The following is a 26,911-nucleotide window of genomic DNA, read 5'->3' on the forward strand; positions in this document are numbered from 1 at the left end:
TTCAGGTTACTTATGATACTAAAGATCACTTGAAATTAGCAACTGGAAATCAAAGAAATGGTGTTAATTAGCATCATGTATGTCATGTTTTTATGTCATCCTTCACTTCCAGTAGTTTGTGAGAACATTTTATTTCCTTAGCAACCAGCGCACATGTATAGGAAAAATAGTATTGCACTTGCTCCTTATTCCTTCATATGCATGCTAGTAAGAGATACATTTAGTAACTAAGATTTGATTATATTCACAACATTTGTTATTTCCTTCAACACCAGTTAAGATCAAGAGCTGTATCAGTATGTTGTTAACTTCCAAACATTCTTTATGATATTCAGGTGCAACGTTCTTAATATGCAGCAAAATATTCTCTTGCCACACACATAATTCTTGATCTGTCAGTACTAATTGCAGTGTATTTTTCTATTCTATATCATTGCACAAAATAATTGCTAACTATATAGGATTAAATAAGTTACAGTGCATTCATTCCATAGAACCATTAAGAAGAAGGAGGGTAGCACCACCTCTGAGTGATGCCCAAGACCAAGTACAGTAAGTCCCTTACATACAAACAAGTTCTGTTCTGAGAGCATGTTTGTAAGTCCAGTTTGTTCATAAGTCCAACAAAGTTAGCCTAGGTACCCAAATAACACAATCGGCTATATAGTACTGTACTGTAATAGGTTTATAATACTTTTCACACAAATAATACATAAAAAACAAACACAAAAAATAAAACATTTTTAATTTTACAATACAGTACCTTGAAAAGTACAGTAGTATCAGCTACATCACCGCTGCTTTTACACTTGCTTCCAGACATCCTAGGCTTGAAATAAATATACTGTACTACTGTATACAGTACTGTACAGTAAAGTACACAAAAGCACAACCACTTGTAGAGGATGCACACACATGACAGTGTAATGACAGACACGTGAACTAACTTACGTGATTGGAGATGTGAACGCACCTTTGCATCTTTGAAAGTTCACAACTTGAAGGTTTGTATGTAGAGAACTTACTGTAAATGCAAAGTGGATTTTAGCATGCCCCAGTTTTTATATTTTAAAGTAGTGTATGTTTAGATGTATATTTTGTTTATCAAAATATCCATACTGGTAATAGTGGTTGCATTTGGAGAGGGAGACTTCTGAATGTACATCTCTATATTGCTGTTTCAGTGGGAAAAAAACGTTTAACTTTATAATATCATCAAATGAATATGCTTCTCCTGTATCATAAGCTTTTGTTAATAATCTGAGCCAAGTTGTTGAGTACTTCTCAGTCATAGTTTTACTGCATAAACACCAAAAGCTGATTTTTACACCACACGATGGTTTTACTAATTTAAATGAAATGTATGCTAGCATGCACTTATAATAATTTGCACCTTCTCATTGTATGCTTTGTGGTTAGATAAAAGAATACAGCAAGTAGTTCATTCTTCCAATTGTTTATGATGTTCTTTAACTCTTTTTGATGTGACTTTAAATGTTTTTGCTAAGAGAGCATTAACAATATTAACAAAGAAAAATTCAAGTTTGACAAATATAAGTAAAAACTTGTAGATGGCCTAACTGAAATGAGTTGTATTAGCTGAGACTACTAACGTTAAATTTTTATCATTTATGTGCCTTTTTAATATAATTATTAAGCAGGTAAAAAGAATTTCTGTGAAAAATATAGTTATACAATTCATATATATGCAAGGTATGAGAGCAAAATTGTTTCATTTACTTTTTTCCTCTGAGGATATAGTGGACTGCGAACCACTTGATAGACTACTTAGCAACTGTCATGCAACGAACAGGAACTATCAGTGTTTAGTAAACAACTAAACTTTGAGAAATACTATATTAAGTGATTCTGCAACCTCTCGTTCTCTAGAATAATGATTCTTCCCTGGGGATATACAAGCATACATACACAAAGCAACAGATGGCCAGGGCCCTATCTCAGAACCTCAAGTCTTTCATTTTTTTTAAAAGGTCTGTGGGTGACCTTTGATGTCTATTCTTGGTTATAACTGTTCTATGGTAATCCTGATTACTTCAGACTATCTCCTTTTAAAGTTTGGGACTTTTTTTTTTAGTGCGAACGTGGAACTATATCAAGAGTCTGAGTGTTTAGTGCTTTGCAGTGGTTGTCAGTGGGGCAAATACTTAGGAGTATATTTTGATTGTCACAGTGATTGGGGAAGACTGCTGGCATTCATTGAGATGTTGCTTGTCAGGCAATGTGGGACAGTCCCATACAACAGAGAATTGTCTTGTGTCCTGTATGACTTTTGAAAGTTTTACCAATTATAAATTAGTAATCCTCTAATATGTAATACTTGTACATCTTTTTACAATAATCTATCCAAAAAGCTCAATAACTTGTGTTCTTTTAGAATGGAATACTTTAAAATCTCAATCATGACATAAATTATAAATTTGCTTACATATCTCTATAAATTAACTCATTCAATTGAAAGGTTATAAGAGGAATAATAGAGACCTCTGGGAGAAAGCACAGTGTTCTTCAAATTCATAATGCATTTGATTTTTTTTTCTAGAAGGGAGACATGTTCAGTTCGCAAAGATTTCACAGATTGTTGAAGAAACATTTTATCAACTAATTTCTAATCATTCAGGGTATCTGAAATGTGGCAACTCATTAGCTGCTTTTATAATTGAAAGAGGTAAGTGCAAGTACTTGGGATGTGTTCATTTGTACAAAAACTATTAAGTAACTTAATGATCTGAACTATGCTATAGTAATATTTTAATTAACTACCTTTGCCCCTGTTGACAGTGGTGCTGCATTGATTTGAAGTGGCCTTTTCTAGTAGGTGTGGGTCATTAAACACAAAGATTCTCAAAGGTAGAGATAAAGTATACTGAACAGGAACCAATAGAGAACTGTAGAATGGTAAAATAACCTAATATTTTAATCAGTAACTGTGTTGGAGTCACTACCAGCTTGAAATCTAACCCCATTATAACAGATATTGAGAGGGACTCTATAAAAATCAATATATTTTCTTCACTTTCAAATAATAAAAGATTAAAGTGAAAAATCATGAATCTATGTTTTTTCCTGTGAATATTACTATGTGATTCCAATTACATTTTATCTTTTATTTATCCTGTAATATTCTACATTGATCATTAATTAAACACATTTGAATTTTATATTCATCTCTGAATATTATAGATGATACAAAAACAATTTGATATTTGGTTCTTATTCTTAAGGATTTTTTGTGACCTAGTTGGGGAGAAGATATATATGATTGTTCAAGGGTCAACTTTAGTTTGAAATCATGGAGCATGATACCTCCATGCTTTCTCATTCTGTCTCAAGATCACTTTGGCTGTTTGGGTGTTTTTGTGTTTCCATACAAATTGTACAATTATTTGTTCCAGTTCTGTGAAAAATGCTGTTGATATTTTGATAGGAATTGCATTGAGTCTGTAGATTGCCTTGGGTAGTATGGTCATTTTAAGAATATTACTTCTTCCAGTCCTTGGGCATGGTATATCTTTCCATTTATTTGTTGTCAACTTCAGTTCTTTCATTAACGTCTTACAGTTTTCTAAGTATGTCTTTTACCTCCTTGGTTAGATTTATTCCTATGTATTTTATTCTTTCTGATGCAATTTTAAATGGGATTGCTTTTTTAATTTGTGTTTTTGATAGTTCATTATTAGTGTATAGAAATGCAACAGATTTCTGTATATTAATTTTATATCATGCAACTTTACTGAATTCATTTATTAGTTGTAATAGTTTTTTGGTGGAGTCTTTAAGGATTTCTGTATATAGTATGTCATCTGCAAACAGTGACAGTCTTACTTCTTCTGATCCAATTTGTTTTCCTTTTATTTCTTTTTCTTGTCTGATTACTGTGGCTAGGGCTTCCAATACTATGTTGAATAAAAGTAGTGAGGGTGGGTATCCTTATCTTATTCCTCTGATATAAGAAGAAATGCTTTCAGCTTTTCACCATTGAGTATGATGTTGGCTGTGGGTTTGTCATATATGGCCTTTATTATGTTGAGGTATGTTCTGTTGCTACCCACTTTGTTGAGAGTTTTTTCTTTTTAATCATAAATTGATGTTGAATTTTGCTGAAAGCTTTTTCTGCATCTATTGAGATGATCATATGCTTTTTAATTTTCAGTTTGTTAATGTGGTGTGTCGCATTGATTGATTTGTGGATATTAAACTATCCTAGCATCCCCGGAATAAATCCCACTTGATTATGGTGTATGATCCTTCTTTTAATGTATTGTGGAATTTGGTTTGCTAATATTTTGCTGAAGATTTTTTTGCATCTGTGTTTAGGCATATTTGTCTGTAATTTTCTTTTTTGTGGTATCTTTGTCTGGTTTTGGTATCAGGGTAATGCTGGCCTTATAGAATGAGTTTGGAAGTGACCCCTCCTCTTCAATTTTTTGGAATAGTTTGAGAAGAATAGGTATTAACTCTTCTCTAAATGTTTGGTGGAAGTCACCTGTGAAGCCATCTGGTCCTGGACTTTTGTATGTTGGGGGTTTTTAAATTACTGATTCAATTTCATTACTAGTAATTGGTCTGTTCATATTTTCTGTTTCTTCCTGGTTCAGTCTTGGGAGATTGTATGTTTCTAGGAATTTATCTGTTTCTTATAGGTTTTTCATTTTATTGGCATATAATTGTTCAGAGTAATCTCTTATGATTCTTGGTATTTCTGTGGTGTCAGTTGTAACTTCCCTTTTTTCATTTCCAATTTTATTTATGTGGGCCTTCTCTCTTTTTCTTGATGTATCTGGCTAAAGGTTTATCAATTTTGTTTCTTTTCAGAGAACCAACTCTTAGTTTCATTGATCTTTTCTATTTTTTTTTTTTAGTCTCTTTCATTTATTTCTGCTCTGACCTTTATGATTTCTTTTCTTCTAACTTTAGGTTTTGGCTATATCTATTTTTCTTGTTCTTTTAGGTGTAAGTTTAGATGATTGATTTGAGATTTTTCTTGTTTCCTGAAGTAGACTTGTTTTTTCTAATTTTTTTAGAAGTTTTATAGTTTTATTTATTTTATTGATTGATTGCTGCATTGGGTCTTTGTTGCTACACGCCAGCCCTCTCTAGTTGCGTCGAGTGGGGGCTACTCTTCATTGTGGTGTGCGGGCTTCTCATTGCAGTGGCTTCTCTTGTTGCGGAGCCTGGGTTTAGGTGTGTGGGCGTCAGTAGTTGTGGCACGTGGACTCAGTGGTTCTGGCTCACGGGCTCTAGAGTTCAGGCTCAGTAGTTGTGGCACACAGGCTTAGTTGCTCTATGGCATATGGGCTCTTCCCAGATCAGGGCTCAAACCAGTGTCCCTTGCATTGGCAGGCGGATTCTCAGCCACTGAGCCACTAGGGAAGCCCTGAAGTAGACTTGTTTTAATTTCCTTCCTACATCTGCTTTTGCTACATCCCATAGGTTTTGGGTCATTGTGCTTGCAGTTTCATTTGTGTCCAGGTATTTTTTTATTTCCTTTTTGATGTCTTCAGTGATCCATTGATTGTTTAGTAACAAGTGGTTTAGACTCCACCTGTTTGTGCTTTTTTGTGCTTTTGTTTCTTGTGATTGATTTCCACTTTCATAGCGTCGTGCTTGGAAAAGATGCCTTATATGATTTCAGTATTCTTAAATTTATTGAGACTTACTTTGTGGCATAGCATGTGATCTGTCCTGGAGAATGTTCCACGTGCACTTGAAAAGAATGTGTATTCTGCTATTTTGGATGAAATGTTCCATATATGTTAACTTCCATCGGGTCTGATGTGTCATCCAAAACTGGCGTTTTCTAATTGATTTTGTGTCTGGATGGTCTGGCCATTGATGGAAGTGGGGTGTAGTCCCCTACTATTACTGTATTATTGTCAGTTTCTCCTGTTACGTTTATTAATATTTGCTTTATATATCTAGGTACTCCTATGTTGAGTGCTTTACATTTACAAATGTTATATATACTTTTAGGATTGATCCCTTTATCATTGTGTAGTGTTCTCTTTTGTCTTTTTACTGTCTTTGTTTTAAAGTCTGTTTTGTCTGATAATAAGTATTGCTACTCCAGCTTTCTTTTCATTCTGTTTGCATGGAATACCTTTGTCCCCTTCACTTTCAATCTGTGTGTGTCGTTAGATCTGAAGTGAGTCTCTTGTAGGTAGTATATGTGTGGATCTTGTTTTCTTCTATGTTTTGTTTTATTTATTTATTTATTTTTTTGCGGTACGCGGGCCTCTCACTGTTGTGGCCTCTCCCGTTGCGGAGCACAGGCTTCAGATGTGCAGGCTCAGCGGCCATGGCTAACGGGCCTAGCCGCTCCGCGGCATGTGGGATCTTCCCGGACCAGGGCACGAACCCGTGTCCCCTGCATCGGCAGGCAGACTCTCAACCACTGTGCCACCAGGGAAGCCCGGATCTTGTTTTCTTATACAGACACTTTATGTCTTTTGATTGGAGCTTTTAGTTCATTTACATTTAAAGTAATTATTGATAGATATATACTTATTACCATTTTGTTAACTTGTTTTCAGGTTATTTTTATAGTTCTTTTTTGTCCCTTCATTTGCTCTCTTCCCTTGTGATTTGATGACTGTCTTTAGCGGTTGTGTTTGGATTCCTTTCCCTCTTTTGTGTGTGCATCTGTATTATAGGTTTTTGGTTTACGTCTACCATGAGGTACATATATAATTATATATATATATATATAGTTATATATAGTTATATATAGTTATATATATATATATTTATGGGTGAGTATTTTAAGTTGATGATCTCTCAAGTTCAGATGCATTCTAATCACCCTGTATTTTTACTCCCCCCAAAGGTTAATGTATTTTACATCTTTTTGGCATGTGTATCCCTTAACTACTTGTTGTGGCTGTAGATGATTTTACTGCTTTTGTTTTTTAACCTTCCTACTAATTTTATAAGTGGCTGATCTATCAACTTTACTGTATGTTTGCCTTTACCAGTGAAATTTTTCCTTTCATAATTTTCATATTTCTAATTATGATCTTTTCTGTTTAGAGCAGTCCCTTTAACATTTCTTGTAAAGCTGATTTTTTGATGCTGACTCTTTTAGTTTTTGCTTATTTGTAAAATCTTTGTCTTTCCTTCAAATCTAAATGATAACCTGGTCAGGTAGAGTATCCTCTACCGTAGGTTTTTTCCTTTCATTGTAGGTTTTTTTCCTTTCATTGCTTTGAATATATTGTGCCACTCCCTTCTGGCCTGCAAAGTTTCTGCTGAAAAGTCAGCTAAAAGTCTTATAGGAGTTCCCTTGTATGTAACTAGTTGCCTTTCTCTTTCTGCTATTCTCTTCCTTTATCTTTAATATTTGCTTTTTTAATTATAATGTGTCTTGGTTTGAACCTCTTTCAGTTCACCTTTTTGAGACTGTGTGACTCCTGGACCTGGATTTCTATTTTCTTCCCCAGGTTAGAGAAGTTTTTAGCTACTATTTCTTCAAATAAGTTCTCTGCCCCTTTCTGTCTCTCTTCTCCTTCTGGGACCCCTATAATGCACATGTTTGTATGCTTGGTATTGTTTCAGAGGTGTCTTAAACTATCCTCATTTTTTAAATTCTTTTTTTTTCTCTTTAGCTTAGGTGATTTCCACCACTCTGTCTTCCAGATCGCTGATTCGTTCCTCTGTACTAGCAAATCTACTGTTGATTTTTTTAGTGTATTTTTTATTTTAGTTATTGTATTCCTTAGCTCTGTTTGGTGGTGCTTTATATTTTCTACCTCTGTGTTCATCCATTCTTCTCCTGTCTTCAGTGACCATCTTTATGATCATTATCTTGAACTCTTTAATCAAGTAGATTGCTTATCTCCACTTCATTTAGTTCTTTTTGTGAGGTTATGTCTTATTCCTTCGTTTGGAACATAATTCTCTGTCTCTTCGTATTGCCCAATTCTCTATGTGTTTATTTCTATGTGTTAGGTAGTTCAGTTACATTTCCCCCTCTTGGAGAAGTAGCCTTTTGTAGGAGACATCCTATGGGGCCCAGCAACACATTCTTCTCTGGTCACCAGGGCTGTATACTCTAGGGGTGCCCTCTATTTAGAATGTGTGTGCCCTTCTGTTGTGATGGGGCCTACTACTCTGGGCATGCGGGTAGGCAGGCCTGGCCCCTGACCCAGTTGGCTATAAGACCAGACCCTGTGTGGTGGCTGCAAGCCCAGTGGAGGACAGGGTAGGCTCCCCTGCCATTTCCTCTTACATCTTGGTGAATTTCTTCTTTTGGTTATTCCCTCTTTTTCCTACATTATCAAACTCTAGTATCTCCCTGGAACATTGCAGTTTGAGTTACAGAGAAAGAAGCTGAGCTCTTGGCTACACTACTGCCCATTATAACTCAGAACATACATCACCATTCCAGAACTTACACTGACACTGTACAATTCCCTTATATCACCCCATCCCCCACACCCATACTAGAACTTTTTGGCCAACCCAATACATTAGAGATAATAGAACATTTTTACTTATCTAATCCTACTCCTCCAGCTTCCTTTATCTCAGTAAATGGCATCCATCCAGCTGCTAAAAATCTAAGGTCATCCATTATTTATTCCTTCCCCTAACATCTTACAATTTATCTTTAAGTCCTGTTTATTATATCCTCAAACTCTATCTCAGGTCTGATCTTTTTTTTTTTTTTCATTTAACCTCCATCATTTGAGTCTTAAGTCATTATCTCTGACCTGGACTACTGTAACAGAGCCCCTAATTCAGCTTCTTGGACCTTACTGGAATCCTTTACCCAACTCCTTATGCTGCTCACTCATAATGAAACTTAAATTTCAGTTTCATAAGGAGGGATTCTGCAACTGGTCTTCATGAGGTAATCTTTCCTCCTAATATTCTTTAACTTAGCTGTGTATCTGTTTCCTTCAAAGCTTTTATTACAATTTGTGGTTTTAGTCTTTTTTTCTTCTCTCCTATTAGAAGCTTCATGAGGGCCTGTCTTAATCAGCGTTTTATTCCTAGCATCTATTTCACTGCCTTTGGTAGGACTGCAACAATTTTTGTGGAATTAATGGAAGTCCTTTCTTAGGTAGTTGCAAATGTGGAACTGAACTTTGAAAGACGAGGACTAGAGATTTTCTGAAATCATCAACACAGAGGTAAAATATATCATGAGATAGGTACTCAGAGAAGAATATTTAGAGAAAAAAGAACAATGATCTAGCGACTAGGATATAGAAAGGCCACATAGTTAGGAGGTGAAAGGAAAAAACTATCTTCTGAGCATAGAGTTTCAAAGAAATCTCAAATGGAGTACAGCAAAAAATGATTCTATTGATTGTAGTAGAAATGTAGACAAAGTATAATATAAAACATCTGCCTTTTAAATTGTGATATTATTGAAGTATTTTTTAAATTTTGCTTCCTAGAAGACTCTCAAACTCTTATTTGAAATTGTGGAATTATTTTTCCAACTTTTTGGTAAATATATTTTACTAACTTTAAAATGGTAAGGTAGACTTTTTCATTGAACTACCGGTGTAATTAATTCATTTAACCTGCTCTCTTTTTACACCAGGCATTTACTAGATGCTCAAATAAAAGTTTGTTGAGTATAAATGGGGAAAAAAATGGTAAGAAAGAGGTGGAGGTTGAACATAGGGAAGAGGAAGGTAAAAATAACCTGCTGCTGTTAACCTTTTCTTTCAGCTGGACAGCACGAAGTTGTAGCTGTAGGCACAGGTGAATACAATTATAGTCAGAGCATTCAGCCAAATGGAAGAGTGTTGCACGATACTCATGCTGTTGTTACGGCAAGGAGATCTCTCCTTAGGTAAGGTAACAAATATATTTAATTAAATATATTAAATATATATAAATATATCTGTTAATATTTAACAAATATATTTAATGCCATCAAATATTAATGCTCTTAGCCTAAAGCAATCACATATATATGTCTTTATTTACAAATGGAATTTTATTCATCATTGAGCCAAGGGTATGGCAGTCTTTTACTTATCCAAGCCATCTGATATTTTCATGTCACTTTGGAAACCTTATAGTAATTTCAGTGTCTAGCCTATGAATTTTAGTGGCTTCTATTATCAAGACCTTATGAACTCAGTTTTAAGAGTCATACAACCTTTTTTTAAGATAAAAATACTGTCTTTATTACTGATAAAAGTAATTGGAGACTATAGCTTTAGATCTGGACCAAGTAGGCTTGGTAAAGTTCACCCCTGAAATAGCCATACTTACCCAAAGGCAGAAATCAATGAGTTTCCACTCATGAGGTCTGTACAAAGTTTACCATATAGCAGAGTGTCGATAAAGTATTTTTAGGCTGGCAGATCTCAGAGAGAAAGAGAGAAAGGGGCTGAAGTGAGGATGCCTAGTTTCTTTTTCCAAACTTATCAGTGACTCTGCTCCTTATAAGAGGCATAAGTAGCAGATAGTAGAGAAATAAACCAAGAATGTTACTCTTTGGAATTCCTTTTCTGTAAAAACATGAAAAGTGAGAAATGAGCATTACCTCCTGCAGTATTTACCAGCTTTTGTTCTCTTAAGTCATTAAGTTTACTTTTTATAAAACATTTTTAATCAAATTTTTCAAACAAAAGTGAGAATCAGATAATTAATTCCATCATTCAGTTGTCAGAATTCTGATACCAATACCCAATGATCATATCCAATTATTAGCATATCCAGTTATTAAGATTCTGTTGTTCTTATTTAATTTATGCACCCTCACTTTTTGTTGGTGGTGTTTTTTTGCTGGAGTATTTTAAAACAAATTTAGACATATTATTTTATCTGAAAAGCTTAAGTATATATCTCTAATAATAAGGAAAGAATCCTATAATCTTAAAAGGAAAGGTTTTGGGAAGTCCATGAAGGTAATGCAACTCATTGTCCTCCCATCCCCCTTGGTGCTTAGTGAATTATTTGACCCCTTTAAAACTACCTCTTTTGTGTTTATTTCTTGTCTTGCTTGACACTGTCATTTATACTGGTGCTTAATATTTTATTATATATTTCTGATGATAGGATTAAAATCATGTTTTTTTTAAATAAGCAAAAGAGTATTTGTCCTCTGATTTAGTAGTTGTCTTTCAGGAAATCTATTTCACTTCTTAATTTAACTTACAGGCTTTGTTATGTTATTCCTACGCTCTTGTGTTTTTGTCTTCAGAACCACTAAGCATCAGGAACCACAGTTGTTGTTTGTCTGCCTGTTTTGGCATGGAAGGGAAAATAGAAGTAAAGCAGAAAATTGATACTTCACCTAGGAAACTGGGAGCAGAGCTGTCTAAGAAAGAAGGGATGAATCAGTAGAGAAATGGGTCTTTTGTAGAAAGTGATAGTTGAGTACTTCAATGTGAAATGAGAGTGGAGTGGTAGTCGAGGAATGATGCTTTAAGGCAGGTCACCGGGCAGACTGGGCTCTAACTGAAGACTTATCAAGGGACTTAATTCTTCATTAAGTAAGGCTAAGATTATTTTACAAGTTCCTATCAATATCAAAACTTTTGACATATAGGGACATTGTTCATAACATGAATATAATGTTTAAGATACTTCATTTTTAAATTTTCTTACTTGATGAAGTTCTATCTCATTAATTTTAGGTACTTTTATAGACAACTTATACTCTTCTACAGCAAAAATCCTGCTGTGATGAAAAAATCAATATTTTGTACAGAACCAGCTTCTAATCTACTCACTCTCAAGCAGAATATCAACATTTATCTCTATATGAACCAGTTGCCTAAAGGATCAGCCCAGATTAAGTCACAATTGTAAGTATTATGGAAGCTGTTTTTGAAGGAATCTAGGATGGCCGTATCCTGCATTCTGAATCCATACAGCAAAAGAACAAGTAAATTCATATCTATCCATATTCTCCCTCCAGCCTTGAGGTGTTATTTGTAGGCTGCAAGAGACCACAAATTCTCCTTCCCCTCCACTCAGTCTGATCCATTACTACTACTTAAATATTCCATGTACTTCACCGCTCTCTTTTTGATGCTGTTGAAAATCGTCTATTCCTTTCTAGTTGTAATACTTCGTAAACTTTAGGAAGTATGGATTTATACACTCTTCACATACTAACACAGGAGTTAAGGAATGCAGTCTATTCTTCTGGTCAGTCTGTGGCCAAAACTTCATTATCTTGATGAATGGGTAGCATCAGTTAGCATGAAGTTTGAACAACACAGGCAAGCACAAAATTCACTTCAAGTCCAACTATCTAGAGATAACTGCGGTTTATAGTTTGTTTAAAAGCCTTCCAGTAACACCTTTGAAAACAAGGGTGAGTGTTTCTCTTGAGAGAAACCTCAAGAAAAATAATTTTAGATTTTATTGTTTTAACATATTTTGTTGGAGGTGAATCTTGAATATAAATTGTCAGTTTTCTTTTTTTCATTCTCTAATTTTGTAGTGTTTAAATATTTTCATATGGAGAAAGGAAATAACTCACAAACTATGGCAGGGACAAAAATTAGGTTTTCATTTGATTTTAAGGGACATAAAGAATGGCAATAATATGAAATTTATCCTTGCTGGAGCTCTAAATATGGTTAATTTCTGTTTGGTTTTAATTATGTGGAATGAAGTCACTCCATCCTACCTTGCTTTGGGTTTGCATCTATTTCTGTTACTGGAATTAAATGTACACTGGCAAGTTAAATATGTTTGAGAGCAGTTCTTAGGTACATACAGATTTTACTTTGTTGGCTTTGGGGTTTTTTTTGTTTTTTTAACATCTTTATTAGAGTATAATTGCTTTACAATGATGTGTTAGTTTCTGCTTCATAACAAAGTGAATCAGTTATACATACACATATGTCCCCATACCTCTTCCCTCTTGCCTCTCCCTCCCTCCCACCCTCCCTATCCCACCCCTCTAGGTGGCCGCATAGCACAGGGAGATCAGCTCGGGGCTTTGGTTTTTAAAGGAAGAAACTTTCTTTTCTTTCTCTAGGCGTTGTAATCCATGTTCTGTGTCTGCATTTGAAGCCAATGAAGAGCTGAGTCTCCATGTGGTTGTTGAAGGCAAAATTCATCTGACTGTCTATTGCCCTGCAGCTGTTGTTAATAGAATAAGCAGCATGGCCTCAAGTGACAAACTGATGAGATGGGGAGTGCTTGGTGTACAGGGAGCATTGCTGAGTCAGTTTATACATCCAGTTTATATCAGCACTATACTTGTTGGTGAGTCGGAATACAGTACCTCTTGGCCTCTTTCACTAAGTCATTTCACTATATTTTATTTACCAGTGTAAAATCAGAATTTGCGTGCATGAAGCTTTACTTAAGGTAAAATTCAGATCCACTGTTATGTTGAGGTTTTCATTTCATGATAACTGGTCATCACATTTAGTATAATATGACTTTTGCCATCTTATCAGGAGGCTAATAAGAATCAACATTTTATGTTAGGCAATTACATATATTCTGTCTTGAATGTATACTTTTGTTTGTACAGTATTCAATTTTTCCCTTTCTTTTGGCAGAAGATGCTTCTTTGAACTTATCAAATTTAAAAGCTTATATTTAGTTATTCCTGAAATAAAAAATATTAAATGCCCATTTTGGTTCTTTCTTACTTTTATGCTTTTTTTATACATTTGGTTATGATTTGGATCCTTTTGATTTGTGAAGTGAGTTGGAAGTAACTAGAACACAAATAATGTGAACTAGTAATTTATTTATTTCTTTGGTAGGGGCTATTATAGAATGCTGTATTTATATTTGAATGGTTTTCCAGATATTATCCCATTGACAGACATTTTGGGCACTCAATTCTATAGTTTTCATAAAGCCCTAAGAGTTTCAAAACTTCAGTTACCCTTGGGAAACAATTTAAATACTACCATTACTTGGCTGTTCTTTGTTTACTGCTAATTTTTGGTAATGATGGTCCATATGCAAGCTTTTGATCCTCGCATGAGAAGTAGTTTTACTTTTAGAAAGTGCTATTTCTTTTATTCTTGTGGGGTTTTTTGTTGTTGTTCTATATATTTTATACCCATTTCTTTAGGAATTTCTCCTATAGACAGTATTTTTTTCAGTTCCATGTATATACAAAATATTTTATTTTCTTGCCATTTTTGTTTGGTTTGGCTTTAATAAATGATAAAAAGGAAATAGTAATTATTTATTTTTCTAATATTAAGCTTATTTTCTTTGTTTAGGAAACCTATTACTTGGTTCACAATTCAAAAGATTCAAAAGGGTGTTCAGTGAAGTCTTCCTTCTCTCCTAGGGCCCTCTGAACCCATTTTACCTCTGTGGCATCCATTGTTACTAGTTTGTTTTTCTTTCCAAAGATAGTTTATGCTTATAAAAGTATATGCATACTTTTTTTGTATTTTACACCAGTGGGATCATACAATTCATACTTTTCTGCACCTTGCTCTTTTCATTTAACAAAGTGTCTTGGAAATTTTTCCATATGAGTATATGAAGAATTTTTCATTATTATAATTCATAACTCTCTGTATGGTATTTCTTTATACAAAGGTATTATAATTTATTTAGGCAGTTGTGGGTTGATGGAACTTTAGATTGTTTTTAATCTTTTGCAGCTACCAAATGCTATCATGAATCATGACCTTATTACATTTGTTATTGACACATGTAAAATATATCTATATAAAATGAATTCCTAGAAGTAGAGTTGCAGGTCAAAGAGGTATGCATTTGCAATTTTGAAAACTATTACCAAGTTACCCTCCAAATCATATTCTCACTAGCAATATTTGAGAGTGCCTGTTTGCTCACACCGTAAAAAGTGGTTATTTCTAACTCTTTTTCCAAATATTTATTCTTGTAGATGATTTATTTCTTAGATTTGACTTGGATACCAAAATTATGCTTTCTGATGTTTTCTTTTAGTCAATTCAGATACTCTCTCAAACATTTCAAACTTTTCTCAATCTTCGTTAGGAAAGGCAATTTTTGTTCTTGATAAATGTCTACAAAATGTGTGATAAATGTCTATGCATTCTCTAGAGTCACAAGTTTGGCATGCAAGGCTTTCTTTGACTTTTGTGAAGAAAGATACTTTACAGTTTGCCTTTTGTATGACATAACTCTGTACTATATTTAGTTTCTTAAAGGGTAGAATCTTAGATTCTTTTAGAATTATTTAGTATTTAGTGGTTTGGACAGGGGCTTAAAAATTAGATCTCATCATTTTGCCTGTCATCTTGCACGTAGCAGTAGGAATACCAGGTAGCAATAAAAATACTATAAAACTTGGTAAAATTGCTTCTGATCTTGTTCTTTGCATCTTTATGGAACATATCTAAAGTTAATTAATTGGTGTTCTGTCTGGCATAACCTAAACAGATTTTTTTTTTTTTTTTTTTTTGCGGTACGCGGGCCTCTCACTGTTGTGGCCTCTCCCGTTGCGGAGCACAGGCTCCAAACGTGCAGGCCCAGCGGCCATGGCTCACGGGCCCAGCCGCTCCACGGCATGTGGGATCCTCCCAGACCGGGGCACGAACCCGTGTCCTCTGCATCGGCAGGCGGACTCTCAACCACTGCGCCACCAGGGAAGCCCTAAACAGATTTTAATGTTTGTTTAAAATGCAGATTTCTCAGCCTCTTAAGATCTCTACTGTATGTCTGGGGGATAGCCCCAGGAATATATGTTTTAAAAGAGCACCACCAGGTGATTCTGATACAGATGATTTGAATGGCTCACTTTGAGAAATACTCAAAGTGTCTGTATACTTAAAAGTGTGATATGTACAGCTAAAAGAATCTTAAGGGTTTATTGAACTAGTCATGTAGTACAGCTTCTCACTTATTATACAAACTCTTTTTATTTCACATTGGAGTATAGTTGATTAACAATGTTGTGATAGTTTCCATTGTACAGCAAAGTGATTCAGTTACACATTTTACCGTTTATGTTGTTACATAATATTGAGCAGAGTCCCCTTTGCTATACAGTAGGTCCTTGTCAGTTATCCACTTTAAATACTGCAGTGTGTACATGTCAATCCCAAACTCCCTAACTATTCCTTTCCGCCCCCCTTCCCCCCTGGTAATCATAAGTTTGTCTCTAAGTCTGTGAGTCTGTTTCTGTTTTGTAAATAAGTTCATTTGTATCATTCCTTTTCAGATTTCGCATGTAAGTGATATAATGCAATATTTCTCTTTCTCTGTCAAACTTACTTCACTCAGTATGACAATCTCTAGGTCTGTCCATGTTGCTGCAAATGGCATTATTTCATTCTTTTTTTTTTTTTTTTTTATGGTACGCGGGCCTCCCCCTGTTGTGGCCCCTCCCGTTGCGGAGCACAGGCTCCGGACGCACAGGCTCAGCGGCCATGGCTCACGGGCCCAGCCGCTCCGCGGCATGTGGGATCCTCCCAGACCGGGGCACGAACCCGTATCCCCTGCATCGGCAGGCGGACTCTCAACCACTGCGCCACCAGGGAAGCCCCTATTTCATTCTTTTTAATGGCTGAGTAATATTCCATTGTATGTATGTACCACATCTTCTTTTTCCATTCCTCTGTTGATGGACATTTAGGTTGTTTCCATGTCTTGGTTATTGTAAACCGTGCTGCAGTGAACATTGGGTGCATGTATCCTTTCGGACCACGTTCTTCTCCAGATATATGCCCAGGAGTGGGATTGCAGATCATATGGTAGCTCTATTTTTAGTTTAGTTTTGTTTTTTTAAAATATTTATTTATTTATTTAGCTGTGTCGGGTCTTAGTTGCAGCACGCGGGATCTAGTTCCCTGACCAGGGATCAAACCTGGGCCCCCTGCATTGGGAGCGCAGAATCTTAGCCACTGGACCACTAGGGAAGTCCCTATTTTTAGTTTTTTAAGGAACTTCCCTACTGTTGTCCATAGTGGCTGTACCAATTTACATTCCCACCAACAGTGTAGGAGGGTTCCCTTCTCTCCACACCCTCTCCAGCATTTATTGTTTGTGGACTTTTTTATGATATCCATTTTGACTGGTGTGAGGTGATATCTCATTGTAGTTTTGATTTGCATTTCTCTAATAATTAGCGATGTTGAACATCTTTTCATGTGCCTCTTGGCCATCTGTATGTCTTCACAAACTCTTTTTATGCCATTTCTGATAGAGGATCATCTAACCCTACCTTAAAAGGATCCAGTAATGTGGAGTATAAGATTTAAAGACAATCTATTCCATTAATTGATACCTCCAACTGTTTTTTATTTTTATTTTTTATTTTTATTATTTTTTTTCCTTTTTTGCGGTACGCGGGCCTCTCACTGTTGTGGCCTCTCCCGATGCAGAGCACAGGCTCTGGACGCACAGCCTCAGCGGCCATGGCTCACGGGCCCAGCCGCTCTGCGGCATGTGGGATCTTCCCGGACCGGGGCACGAACCCGTGTCCCCTGCATCAGCAGGCAGACTCTCAACCACTGCACCACCAGGGAAGCCCCCTCCAACTGTTTTTTAAAATTACTCTTTAGAATTGAAATTTGTTTCCCTTTAATTCTGAACTAAATGACAATACAGAGTAAATCTAATTATTTGATGATAATGACCTTGTCCCCTTTTCTCTTGTCTTATGAAATCTTTTGCAATTCTTTATTTTGATGCTTGAAAACTTAAGTTATTTTAATAGATGAATTAAAAATGGAGAGATTATTATAAGACTTCATTTAACTTTTCAAAAAGTTTTTGGAAACTAATTTTATACTGTAGGTGTTCTCAGATAATTCATTTTGTCATTTTATGGTGATAGTCTTTCTTTTTTAAGAAAAAAATCTTAAGCTTGCACTATAAAAAGGCACTATTATTTGTATAGAAAATAATCCAGAGTAATCTGGAAAAAAAATTCATTTTGCTTAGTTATTAAAAGAGCTGGATTTATATTCGTTTTCAAGCCTTTAAGGTGTATTTGCAAATTTGTTATCCTGTTAAGATAAAGTTATCTGAATAAATACCTCAAGAATGTTTATCCAGAGGTGTTTCCATTCCGGAGTCCTTTTCAATATGCTGATTTGAATTGTACAATTCCATTATAGGGAATACTAAATTCTGATTCCCTCTTAGTGAAAGAATCTATTTTCAACATAGTTCATGAACTTTTAAGAAGCATGTGATAACCTTAGAGATTCTGTTGTTCATTTCTTTCTTTTTTTTGTTTTCAGGTCAGTAATAGGAGGTTTAGAATGTTAATAAAATACGTGCCCAAAATCATTCAGTTTGCCTACTGGCAGAGCCTGGACTCATACTCAGTTTTCATAACTTCTCATGCTTCTGCCTTTTGTATTAAATTGAGCTTTGACAGCTTTGTCTGAGCCTAGCCAGTGACTAGAATCACACTACTGTGTCTGCTAAACTTGACACTCTTGAAAGGCAGGTGCTTTGCGACACTCATCTTGGTCTGGTTTGTACCAGGAGGTCGTCAGTAAATGTTTCATGGATAAATGCTTTGAGTCAGCATGTTTTATTTTTTAAAATGCTTTTATTTTTCTTCTTAATACTAATTCTGCTGCCTGGAACACTTGAAAAATAAATTTTAACTATTATTATTTACTCTTGTTGCACTTCAGGTTCACCTGGATAGCTTTTAAAATAATATGGGAATGGCATTGGTATTAACATCCCCATCCTTACTGATTCTAATGTGTAATCAGAATTGATGATTACTGCTCTCTGATAATATAATCTTTTATGTTCCTTTTTCATCAGGTGTTTATTGAGCCACCTACTATATGCTAGGTGCTGTGCACTGTTACATAACTCTCAGGGGCACCATTCACATAAAATATAGAATGAGAATTAAGAATACAAAGATAAGATGCTTCTGCCTTCATGTCTTCTCCTATCTAGACATCATTTGTGTTTCACAGGAACATGATTTGTTTTCTGCAGATGTTCTGTAATTTGTGGGTGATGGTATTAAAATGTAATTCCTCAGACTAAATGTGATGTTTCAGATATGATATGAGCAGTGCATAGTTCTATAATAATGCTGAATTCTTTGACTTAGACACTGTATTTTTATTAATGCAGCTTCAGTTTGTATGGGCACACCTCAAAGATACTGTGGGTTCAGTTCCAGACCACCACAATAAAGTGAATATCACAATAAAGTGAGTCACACGAAGTTTTTGGTTTCCCAGTGCACATAAAAGTTATGTTTACACAATACTATAGTCTGTTAAGTGTGCAATAGCGTTATGTCTAAAACAAAGCAACGTACTTACCTTAATTTAAAAGTACTTTATTTCTGAAAAAGGCTAAACATCATCTGACAACACAGGGTTGCCAGAAACCTTCAATTTGTAAAAATCATAATATCTGCAAAGTGCAATATAGCAAAGTGCAATAAATTGAAGTATGCCTTCATTACCTGTTTCAGCAGCTGTTTCTGTTCACTTATATTAACTTATGGTAGACTAAGGTCCTGAGAACTTTTCTTTTTTTAAAAATTTAATTTTATTTATTTTTTTATACAGCAGGTTCTTATTATCCATTTTATACATACTTAGTGTATATATATCAATCCCATCTGAGACCTTTTCATGCAGAAAAGTTCTCAGGTCAGGTTTGCTATAGTCTTTGCTAAGATTTAACCTTTGCCTTTAATCTTTGAGTTTTATGTTATTATTTCAAATCATTTTAGATGAATCAAATCGAAATTATGTGATATAATTTTAGAGATATATTTTCCCGGGAACAAGATTTAGCCTCAAGATATAATTAAAATCATACCTCAGATATAGCTAATAATTAAAGCATACATATATAAATGGAGAAAGTAAAATTTCTAATAAAATATTAATATACTTGATTTTTTTTCTATTAAATTTTATACCACCACGTTAAAACATCTAGGTGAAACAACTTGATGTTTAGAGAATCTTAACATGGGGTTACTGGTAGGTTTTTATTTTTCTTTTTCCAAATGTTATCTTGCTGTTTTAGGCACAACCAATGTCATTATCTTATTACAGTATGTCTTAGTCTGTTTGGGCTGCTACCAAAAAACAAAAAAATACCATAGACTGGGTGGATTAAACAATAAACATTTATTTCTCACGGTTCTGGGGGCTGGGAAGTCCAAGATCAAAGGGCTGAGAGATTCACTGCTGAGGACCTGCCTTCTGCTTCATAGATAACTGTCTTCTTAGTATGTCCTATGGTGGGAGGGGTTAGGGGCTCTTTTATCATAAGGGCACCAATTCCATTCATGAGAGCTCTGACCCTCATAACTTAATCACCTTGCAAAGGCCTCACCTCCAAATACCATCACATTGGGGATCAGGTTTCAGTATATGAATTTTGTGGGGACACATTTAGTCTGCGGTACAGTGTGTAATACGTAACATTTTTTTTAATCCATGTTTTCTGTTCATTATAGATACAATGACTATTCCACAGACCTTATTTCTTCTTAACTTTTTTCCTATGTCTAAGTATATCTTTAACTTATCTAGCCTGCATTAGTCAGTATCTCTTGATTTGGAACATTGAAAGGAGTGCTTAGAAAAAGAGTGTCAGAAGCAACTCATGTTCTTTTTACATCATTTTCTAGTTCCCAAATAATCATAGTGAGTGTAAGCCCAGTAGCCATCTCAACAGTTCCAGTGATGTGAAAACAAAACTTTATCTGTGAAATATGTCTAGTGGTGTCTAAAGATTCTCTTGTTGTGAGAACTTCAGACCCTCTAAGGAGGAAAGAGACCTGCTTTGGAATTATTAATTTTTAAATAGGAATGACTGTTTCCTAACTTCTGTTTTAAGTTTGATGCAGCCCATTTTCTTATACTAATCATCTTTTTGAGCTCTCTTCTTCAACAGTAATTTTAACTGAGAACCCAAAGCTTTTGGCATTGGCCACAGTTATAATCAGAAATGGTCATTCTTTAAATTACTTCATGTTATGAAACTAAACCATGTGGTACTGGAACAGTTGCAATCTGTGGCTCTCAGATGTGGAAAAATAACATACTTTAACCAACTATTTCTCAGCTACATATATCTGCTACATTATGTGCTGGTTTCATGCTGTAATCTTAGAAATCAAGACAGAATAAGCCAGTTCTCTCTGGCAGAACCCTGTAAAAGTACTGATTTGTTTCTGGTCAGGTCTGGCTTTTTGCTTTTATTCACTGGAATGTCAATTCATTATTTTCTGTAGAAGATTCTTTTTTGAATGGAAATTCTGACTGTTATTACCTTGTCTTGATTCTGGTAAAGAGTATAGAAGTAGCTACTAAGAGAGTAGAAGTAGGAAAGAGAAGGTTGCAAGATACAGGATAAAGAAGTGAACTATTTACAATTAAACTTTTATTTATATCCTTTTTTTTCAGTATAGTCTTTTCATATTGAACTTCTGAGTATTTACTTTGTTTTTGCTTTCTAGGTGATGGGAATTGCAGTGATACTAGAGGCTTAGAAATTGCTATAAAGCAACGTGTTGATGATGCACTCACTTCAAAACTTCCAATGTTTTACTTGGTCAACAGTCCTCATATTAGTTTAGTACCTTCTGCATATCCATTTCAAACAAACTTGGAATATAATTTCCTGAGTCTGAATTGGGCACAAGGGGACATTTCTTTGGAGATTGTGGATGGCCTAACTGGGAAGATCACCGAAAGGTTAGCGTCACTAATTTCTTCAAAAATCACATATTAAGCAAAATAATACATTTTAATACGATTTTTAAAAACTACCTTGTTTTTTGAATAAAATTTTTTGAATTGTGATTAATAATAATAATACTTAACAAGTGTGACTATGTTGCAGGCATTGTACTAATTAAAAAACTTTTTTTTTCCTGATGAGAACACAGGCCTGGAGAAGTTATATAATTTACCAAAGTTGCATAGTAAATGGTAGAGCCAGCATTCAAAATCAGTCTCCAGATCCTTTGTTTCTCTAGTGATCATTAGCATTAGAATTGTATAATGTATTTGTTTTAAAAATTCAGTTTTTCGGGCCTCCCTGGTGGCGCAGTGGTTGAGAGTCCGCCTGCCGATGCAGGGGATATGGGTTCGTGCCCCGGTCTGGGAGGATCCCATATGCCGTGGAGCGGCTGGGCCCGTGAGCCATGGCCGCTGGGCCTGCGCATCCGGAGCCTGTGCTCCGCAACGGGAGAGGCCACAACAGTGAGAGGCCCGCGTACCGCAAAAAGAAAAAAAAAAAAAAAAAATTCAGTTTTTCCTACTGAATCTGAATGTCTGGATTTAGGTCTCCGGAATCTGTATTTTTGACAGCTTTCCCAAATATTAGTTATGTACACTTGAGTGTGAGAACTATCGTACTATGTTATACTGCTTTCTTATAAAAACCCTGTGGGTTAGGTGATACTGTTTATTTTACAGGTAAAGAAACTGAGATTCAAGCTAGTTTAAATATCTTGCTTAAAGTCACCCAACTATTAAGTGACACAACTAGGATTCTGATCTGGGCATTTTATTTCCAAAGCCTTTGTTCTTAGCCATAATATATTATGCCTTTTAGACATTTCTTTGTAATATCCCTGTCATTGATTATCAAGTAAAACTAAAATCCTCCTTTTAGTGTGAAAATACATTTATAATGTGGTAATGAATAATGTTAAAAGTTTAAGTGCCTAAATTTGCTTTCTTTGTGAAAGACAGATTTAAATTAAGATCACATACAAATGTTTCTTGGTATGAACTCAGTCAAGCATACTATTGATTATTTCAACTAGGATGAATTATACTACTTATGCATTGAGTCAGCATAAAGAAGTGTATTTCTATTAATAACAGATTACACACATACAAACAAAACAGGTCTTCTGTGGAAGACATTAAAAAACTGTTTACTGAGGGACTTCCCTGGTGCTCCAGTGGTTAAGACTCCATGCTTCCAGTGTGGGAGGCATGGGTTTGATCCCTGGTCAGGGGACTAATATACCCCATATGCCACATGTCAAGGCCAAAAAAATATAATAAAAAAACTGTTTACTGAAAACATAAAATAATAGTATAACAAAGATGAAATTAATATAAAATGAGCTTAACTCATTTATTATGGCTAAGTGCTTGCCAGGTGATTGCAAAGAAAGCAGATATGATCTGATTATTCATCCCCAAAGCATTACATAAGGCAAAGAACACTTTAGCAGTATAATCCACGAAGAAGAACAGTTCTGAGTAACTGCAACAAATAACATGGTATCAACCTTCATAAAGCAGAAATTACAGAAAATAAAAGGATAAATAGAAATACACTATTAGTTGAGGCAATAATTCACCTCTTTCAGTTCATAGTAGATTGAGTAAACAAAACAATAAGCAAGAATATAAGTCTTAAATAACAATAAGGTAGATTTGATTAATTTCTTTAAAACTCTGTACCATAAAATATAAAATATACCTGCTTTTCAAGAACCTGCAGAACATTAACAAAAATTGATCATATGTTAGGCCACAAAGAAAATCTGAAATTCTAAGAAGTAAAAGTGATGTAGACAGTGTTCTCTGATTGTGATGCAATCATACTGTAAATAACAAAATCAGAATATTTAGAAACCACTTTCATTGGGAAAAAGAAGTTCTCCAACTTTTGGCTCAAAGAGGAAATATAAAATGAAACCACAGAATATTTAGAATACAGAATATTTAGAATATTTAGAAAATATTAAAATATTTAGAAAACAAGGATATTTAGTGCATTACATTTCAGAACTTGTAGGATATACAGCTAAAGCAAAGTGAATGGAAAAGCCAATTCTTTAGATGCTTATAGCAACAAATAATGAAAATAAACAGAATGAAGAAGTTCATAAAACTAGAAATGTAAATTAAAGATCTAGAGAACTGAAGAAGTTAGAAATGATCATAAAAAACTGATTCTGTGAAAAAATATCAGTAGTTAATCTCATATATACTAATGATAAAGGAGTAATTACGGAGAAAGTTAAAAGAAGTCATAAGAAACTTCTTTGCCCTACCATGCAAATATATTTGAAAATCTGGGAGCAATGCATATATTTCTAGGAAAAAATTTTTCTAAAATTGGTACAGAAGAGGAAAAAAATCTAACATTATTTTCTTGAGAAAGTTACCAAGAAGGTGCCCTACCTCTTTTTCAAAGAAAACACCATTCTGAGGTGGTTCGGATTAATTTTATACATCTTTAAATAGCAGGAACTTCCAGTGCTATCTAAAAAGATAGAAAACATTCAAATACTTTTATGAAGCAAGTGTATCATTGATACTTAAACCTAATAGAAGATTGCTGTCCCCCTACTACAAATGTTAACAGACCAAGCTCACTTTTATTTCTAAGCAAAATTGCTAAATAAAATATTAGGAAGCAGAACCTTAAAATAATATATTTTATACAATAATACCAAGTGGCATTTTTTCTAGAAATGTGAGAATAACATAATAAAAATAATACCAAATTAGAAACTCGTATTAATATAATTTGTCATATTGATTGATCTAGGGAAAAACACCATATATTCATTTTTATAAATTCTAAGAAGGCATGTAATACAGCTCTACAACTATTCTAGATAAAGATACTCAATAAAAGAGGAATAGATATTTTTGTTAAGGGTAAAATATATCTTTATTAGTCCAAAAGTGCCATCATGATTAATGATGAAATCTCAGAGTCATTTCTACTAACATCTGAAACAAGACATGATTGTTTACTGTTATTGCTGTTATTTAACATGTTACTGAATGCATTTGAACAAAAGAAAGAAATGAGAGATATAAAATATTGGAAAGGAGGAGGTAAAATTACAACTCTTTGCATATGGTATCATTTTATACCTGAAAAGCCCAAGAGAATCATCTAAAAAACCACCACCAAAAAAAGGTATGATGGTGGAAAATTAATATATAGAGATTAGTACATTTCATTAATAGGCATGTATGTTAACTATTACTGCATATAAACTATCTCAAAACTTAGTGGCTTAAAACAACAACCATTTATTGCTGTTCAAGTCCTTAGGTCAACTGAGCTAGATTTGGTCAGGCCCTCCCATGTGTCTGGGGTCCACTCTAGGTCAGCTGTAGGGCATCTTGGCTGATCTTAGAGGGACCTCTGGGCTCTGGTCCATGTGTTCTCTCACCTTCTAGTAGACCAGTCTTAGGAGGCTCACATGGCAGAGGAAGGGGTCCCGAGAGAATGAGAACACAAAGGCTCTTGAGGCCCAGGCTTGGAACTGGCACATAGTCTATTTTATTCACCAAAACAAGTCACAAGTCCAGCCCAAATTCATGGGGAGGAGCAATTAACCATAGTTAGTGATGGGAGAATCTGAAAAGTTACATCGTAAAGAGCATGGAGACAGGGAGGAATAAAGGATTTTGGCAATTTTTGTAATCTATCAGGAGAACAACTAATGAGAATATATAATGAAGGGAAAGAGTTACAATAGCAAGAAAGCCCATGATCTGTGGACCCACTTCTATTAGAAACATAGAAAAATACATATCTGTATGTGCATACATACACATATATATATGGAGGGTGGTGAGGTGAGTGTGTATAATTTACTTTTTTAGTGAGTCAAAATTTACAAAGAGTGAAATGTACAATTTCATGAGTTCATATATATATATATATACATATGCCTGTGTAACCATTACCCTAGTCAGAATACAGGACATTTTCTTCATTTCAGAAAATACTTTTTTGCCCTCTTCTAGTCAATCCTTGGTAGAACCACTGTTTTAATTTGGATCACCATAGATTAATTTTGCTTCAAACAAAAGAAATGTTCCAAATATCCATCTTCTGCTTTAATTTTTAATGCAGTACTCTGATAACTTAAACTATAATTTCATAAAAGAAATTAGCTTCAGAAAGTTTAATATTCCGAATAATTTTATGTAAAAAAATGTCACTATATGCACTGCACATAATTGAGATAAATATTTGTAGATTCTGTGTTGATTTTAATCCTTACAAGTGCCAACATAAATACTGAATAATGATTAGTGAATGTTTCATTCTTTTTACTTCAGTTCCCCATTTAAAAGTGGTGTGTCAATGGCAAGTCGGCTTTGTAAGGCTGCGATGTTAAGTCGATTTAAGCTGCTTGCCAATGAAGCTAATAAAGAATATTTACTGGTAGCCAGTACATATCATGCAGCTAAGGTAAGTCTTAAAAGGAATGAAGCTAATTACTGAAATAAAAATTTAAGACAATAATAATGTGGTAACTTTATAATGATGATGATACATAGCAAAAGTTGGGTAAATAGTTCCTGAAAATAAGAGATTGCCATGTAGTGGTAAAATTAATTTTCAAGTGAACATGCTGGAAATTGGATATGTAAATAACTGTTGCCCCTGAAAGTAGCTACCTCAGTATGGTGTGTACCTACTTTGACAATATTGATCAAAACCTACTGTCGTACCCAGAGGAACAAAATGGTAATAAAATTTCTTATGTATATGATATTAGCTATGTTAACTATAGTATTTAAGTATTCTAAAATGATATATTAGTATATTCATATAAATTAATTTGCCTATCTTAAAATTGTGAAACACCTTTAATTTGAGTTTGTGATTTGGGCTTAAGTGATGTAGATAGCCTTTTTCTATCTTTAAAAATATATATTCTTTTTTTAGTATTACAAACATAATTCATGTTTGAGTAGAGAATTTGGAATTTTCTTTTTAAGTACAGAAGGGAAATATTACTTATAAATCCACCTACTACTCAAATATAATACTCTAATCTTATAATGTAAGCATGTTATTTCAGTTTCTTGTCATGTATTTATATTTTTGTGTATGCATATATTTTAAAATACTAAGCTTATATTATATATGCTTGTTAATCTGATTTTTTCATTCAACATACTATGACCCGAGCCATTTCATAATATGATATATCCATGTTATCAAATTATTAAATACAAATTGTTTTTGATAACCT

General features: G+C 34.4%; 1 protein-coding gene across 2 annotated transcripts in view; it reads left to right on the plus strand.

The window, feature by feature from the left end:
• The window catches only part of ADAD1 (adenosine deaminase domain containing 1), a gene marked incomplete at its 3' end in the record, with an annotated part of 46,887 nt that overhangs the window by 10,366 nt on the left and 9,610 nt on the right, over positions 1-26,911 (plus strand). The window contains exons 5-10 of one of the 2 annotated variants that reach the window (XM_081238911.1): positions 2,561-2,686; positions 9,703-9,826; positions 11,625-11,795; positions 12,983-13,212; positions 21,386-21,623; positions 25,989-26,121. In XM_081238911.1, the coding sequence (XP_081095037.1) occupies positions 2,561-2,686; positions 9,703-9,826; positions 11,625-11,795; positions 12,983-13,212; positions 21,386-21,623; positions 25,989-26,121 (1,022 nt within the window). The remainder of the gene's footprint in view (positions 1-2,560; positions 2,687-9,702; positions 9,827-11,624; positions 11,796-12,982; positions 13,213-21,385; positions 21,624-25,988; positions 26,122-26,911) is intronic. The other variant, XM_081238912.1, reaches the window with a different exon arrangement.

The sequence above is a fragment of the Mesoplodon bidens genome, assembly GCF_964165515.1.
Source record: "Mesoplodon bidens genome assembly, chromosome: 1".
Classification (NCBI taxonomy): domain Eukaryota; kingdom Metazoa; phylum Chordata; class Mammalia; order Artiodactyla; family Ziphiidae; genus Mesoplodon; species Mesoplodon bidens.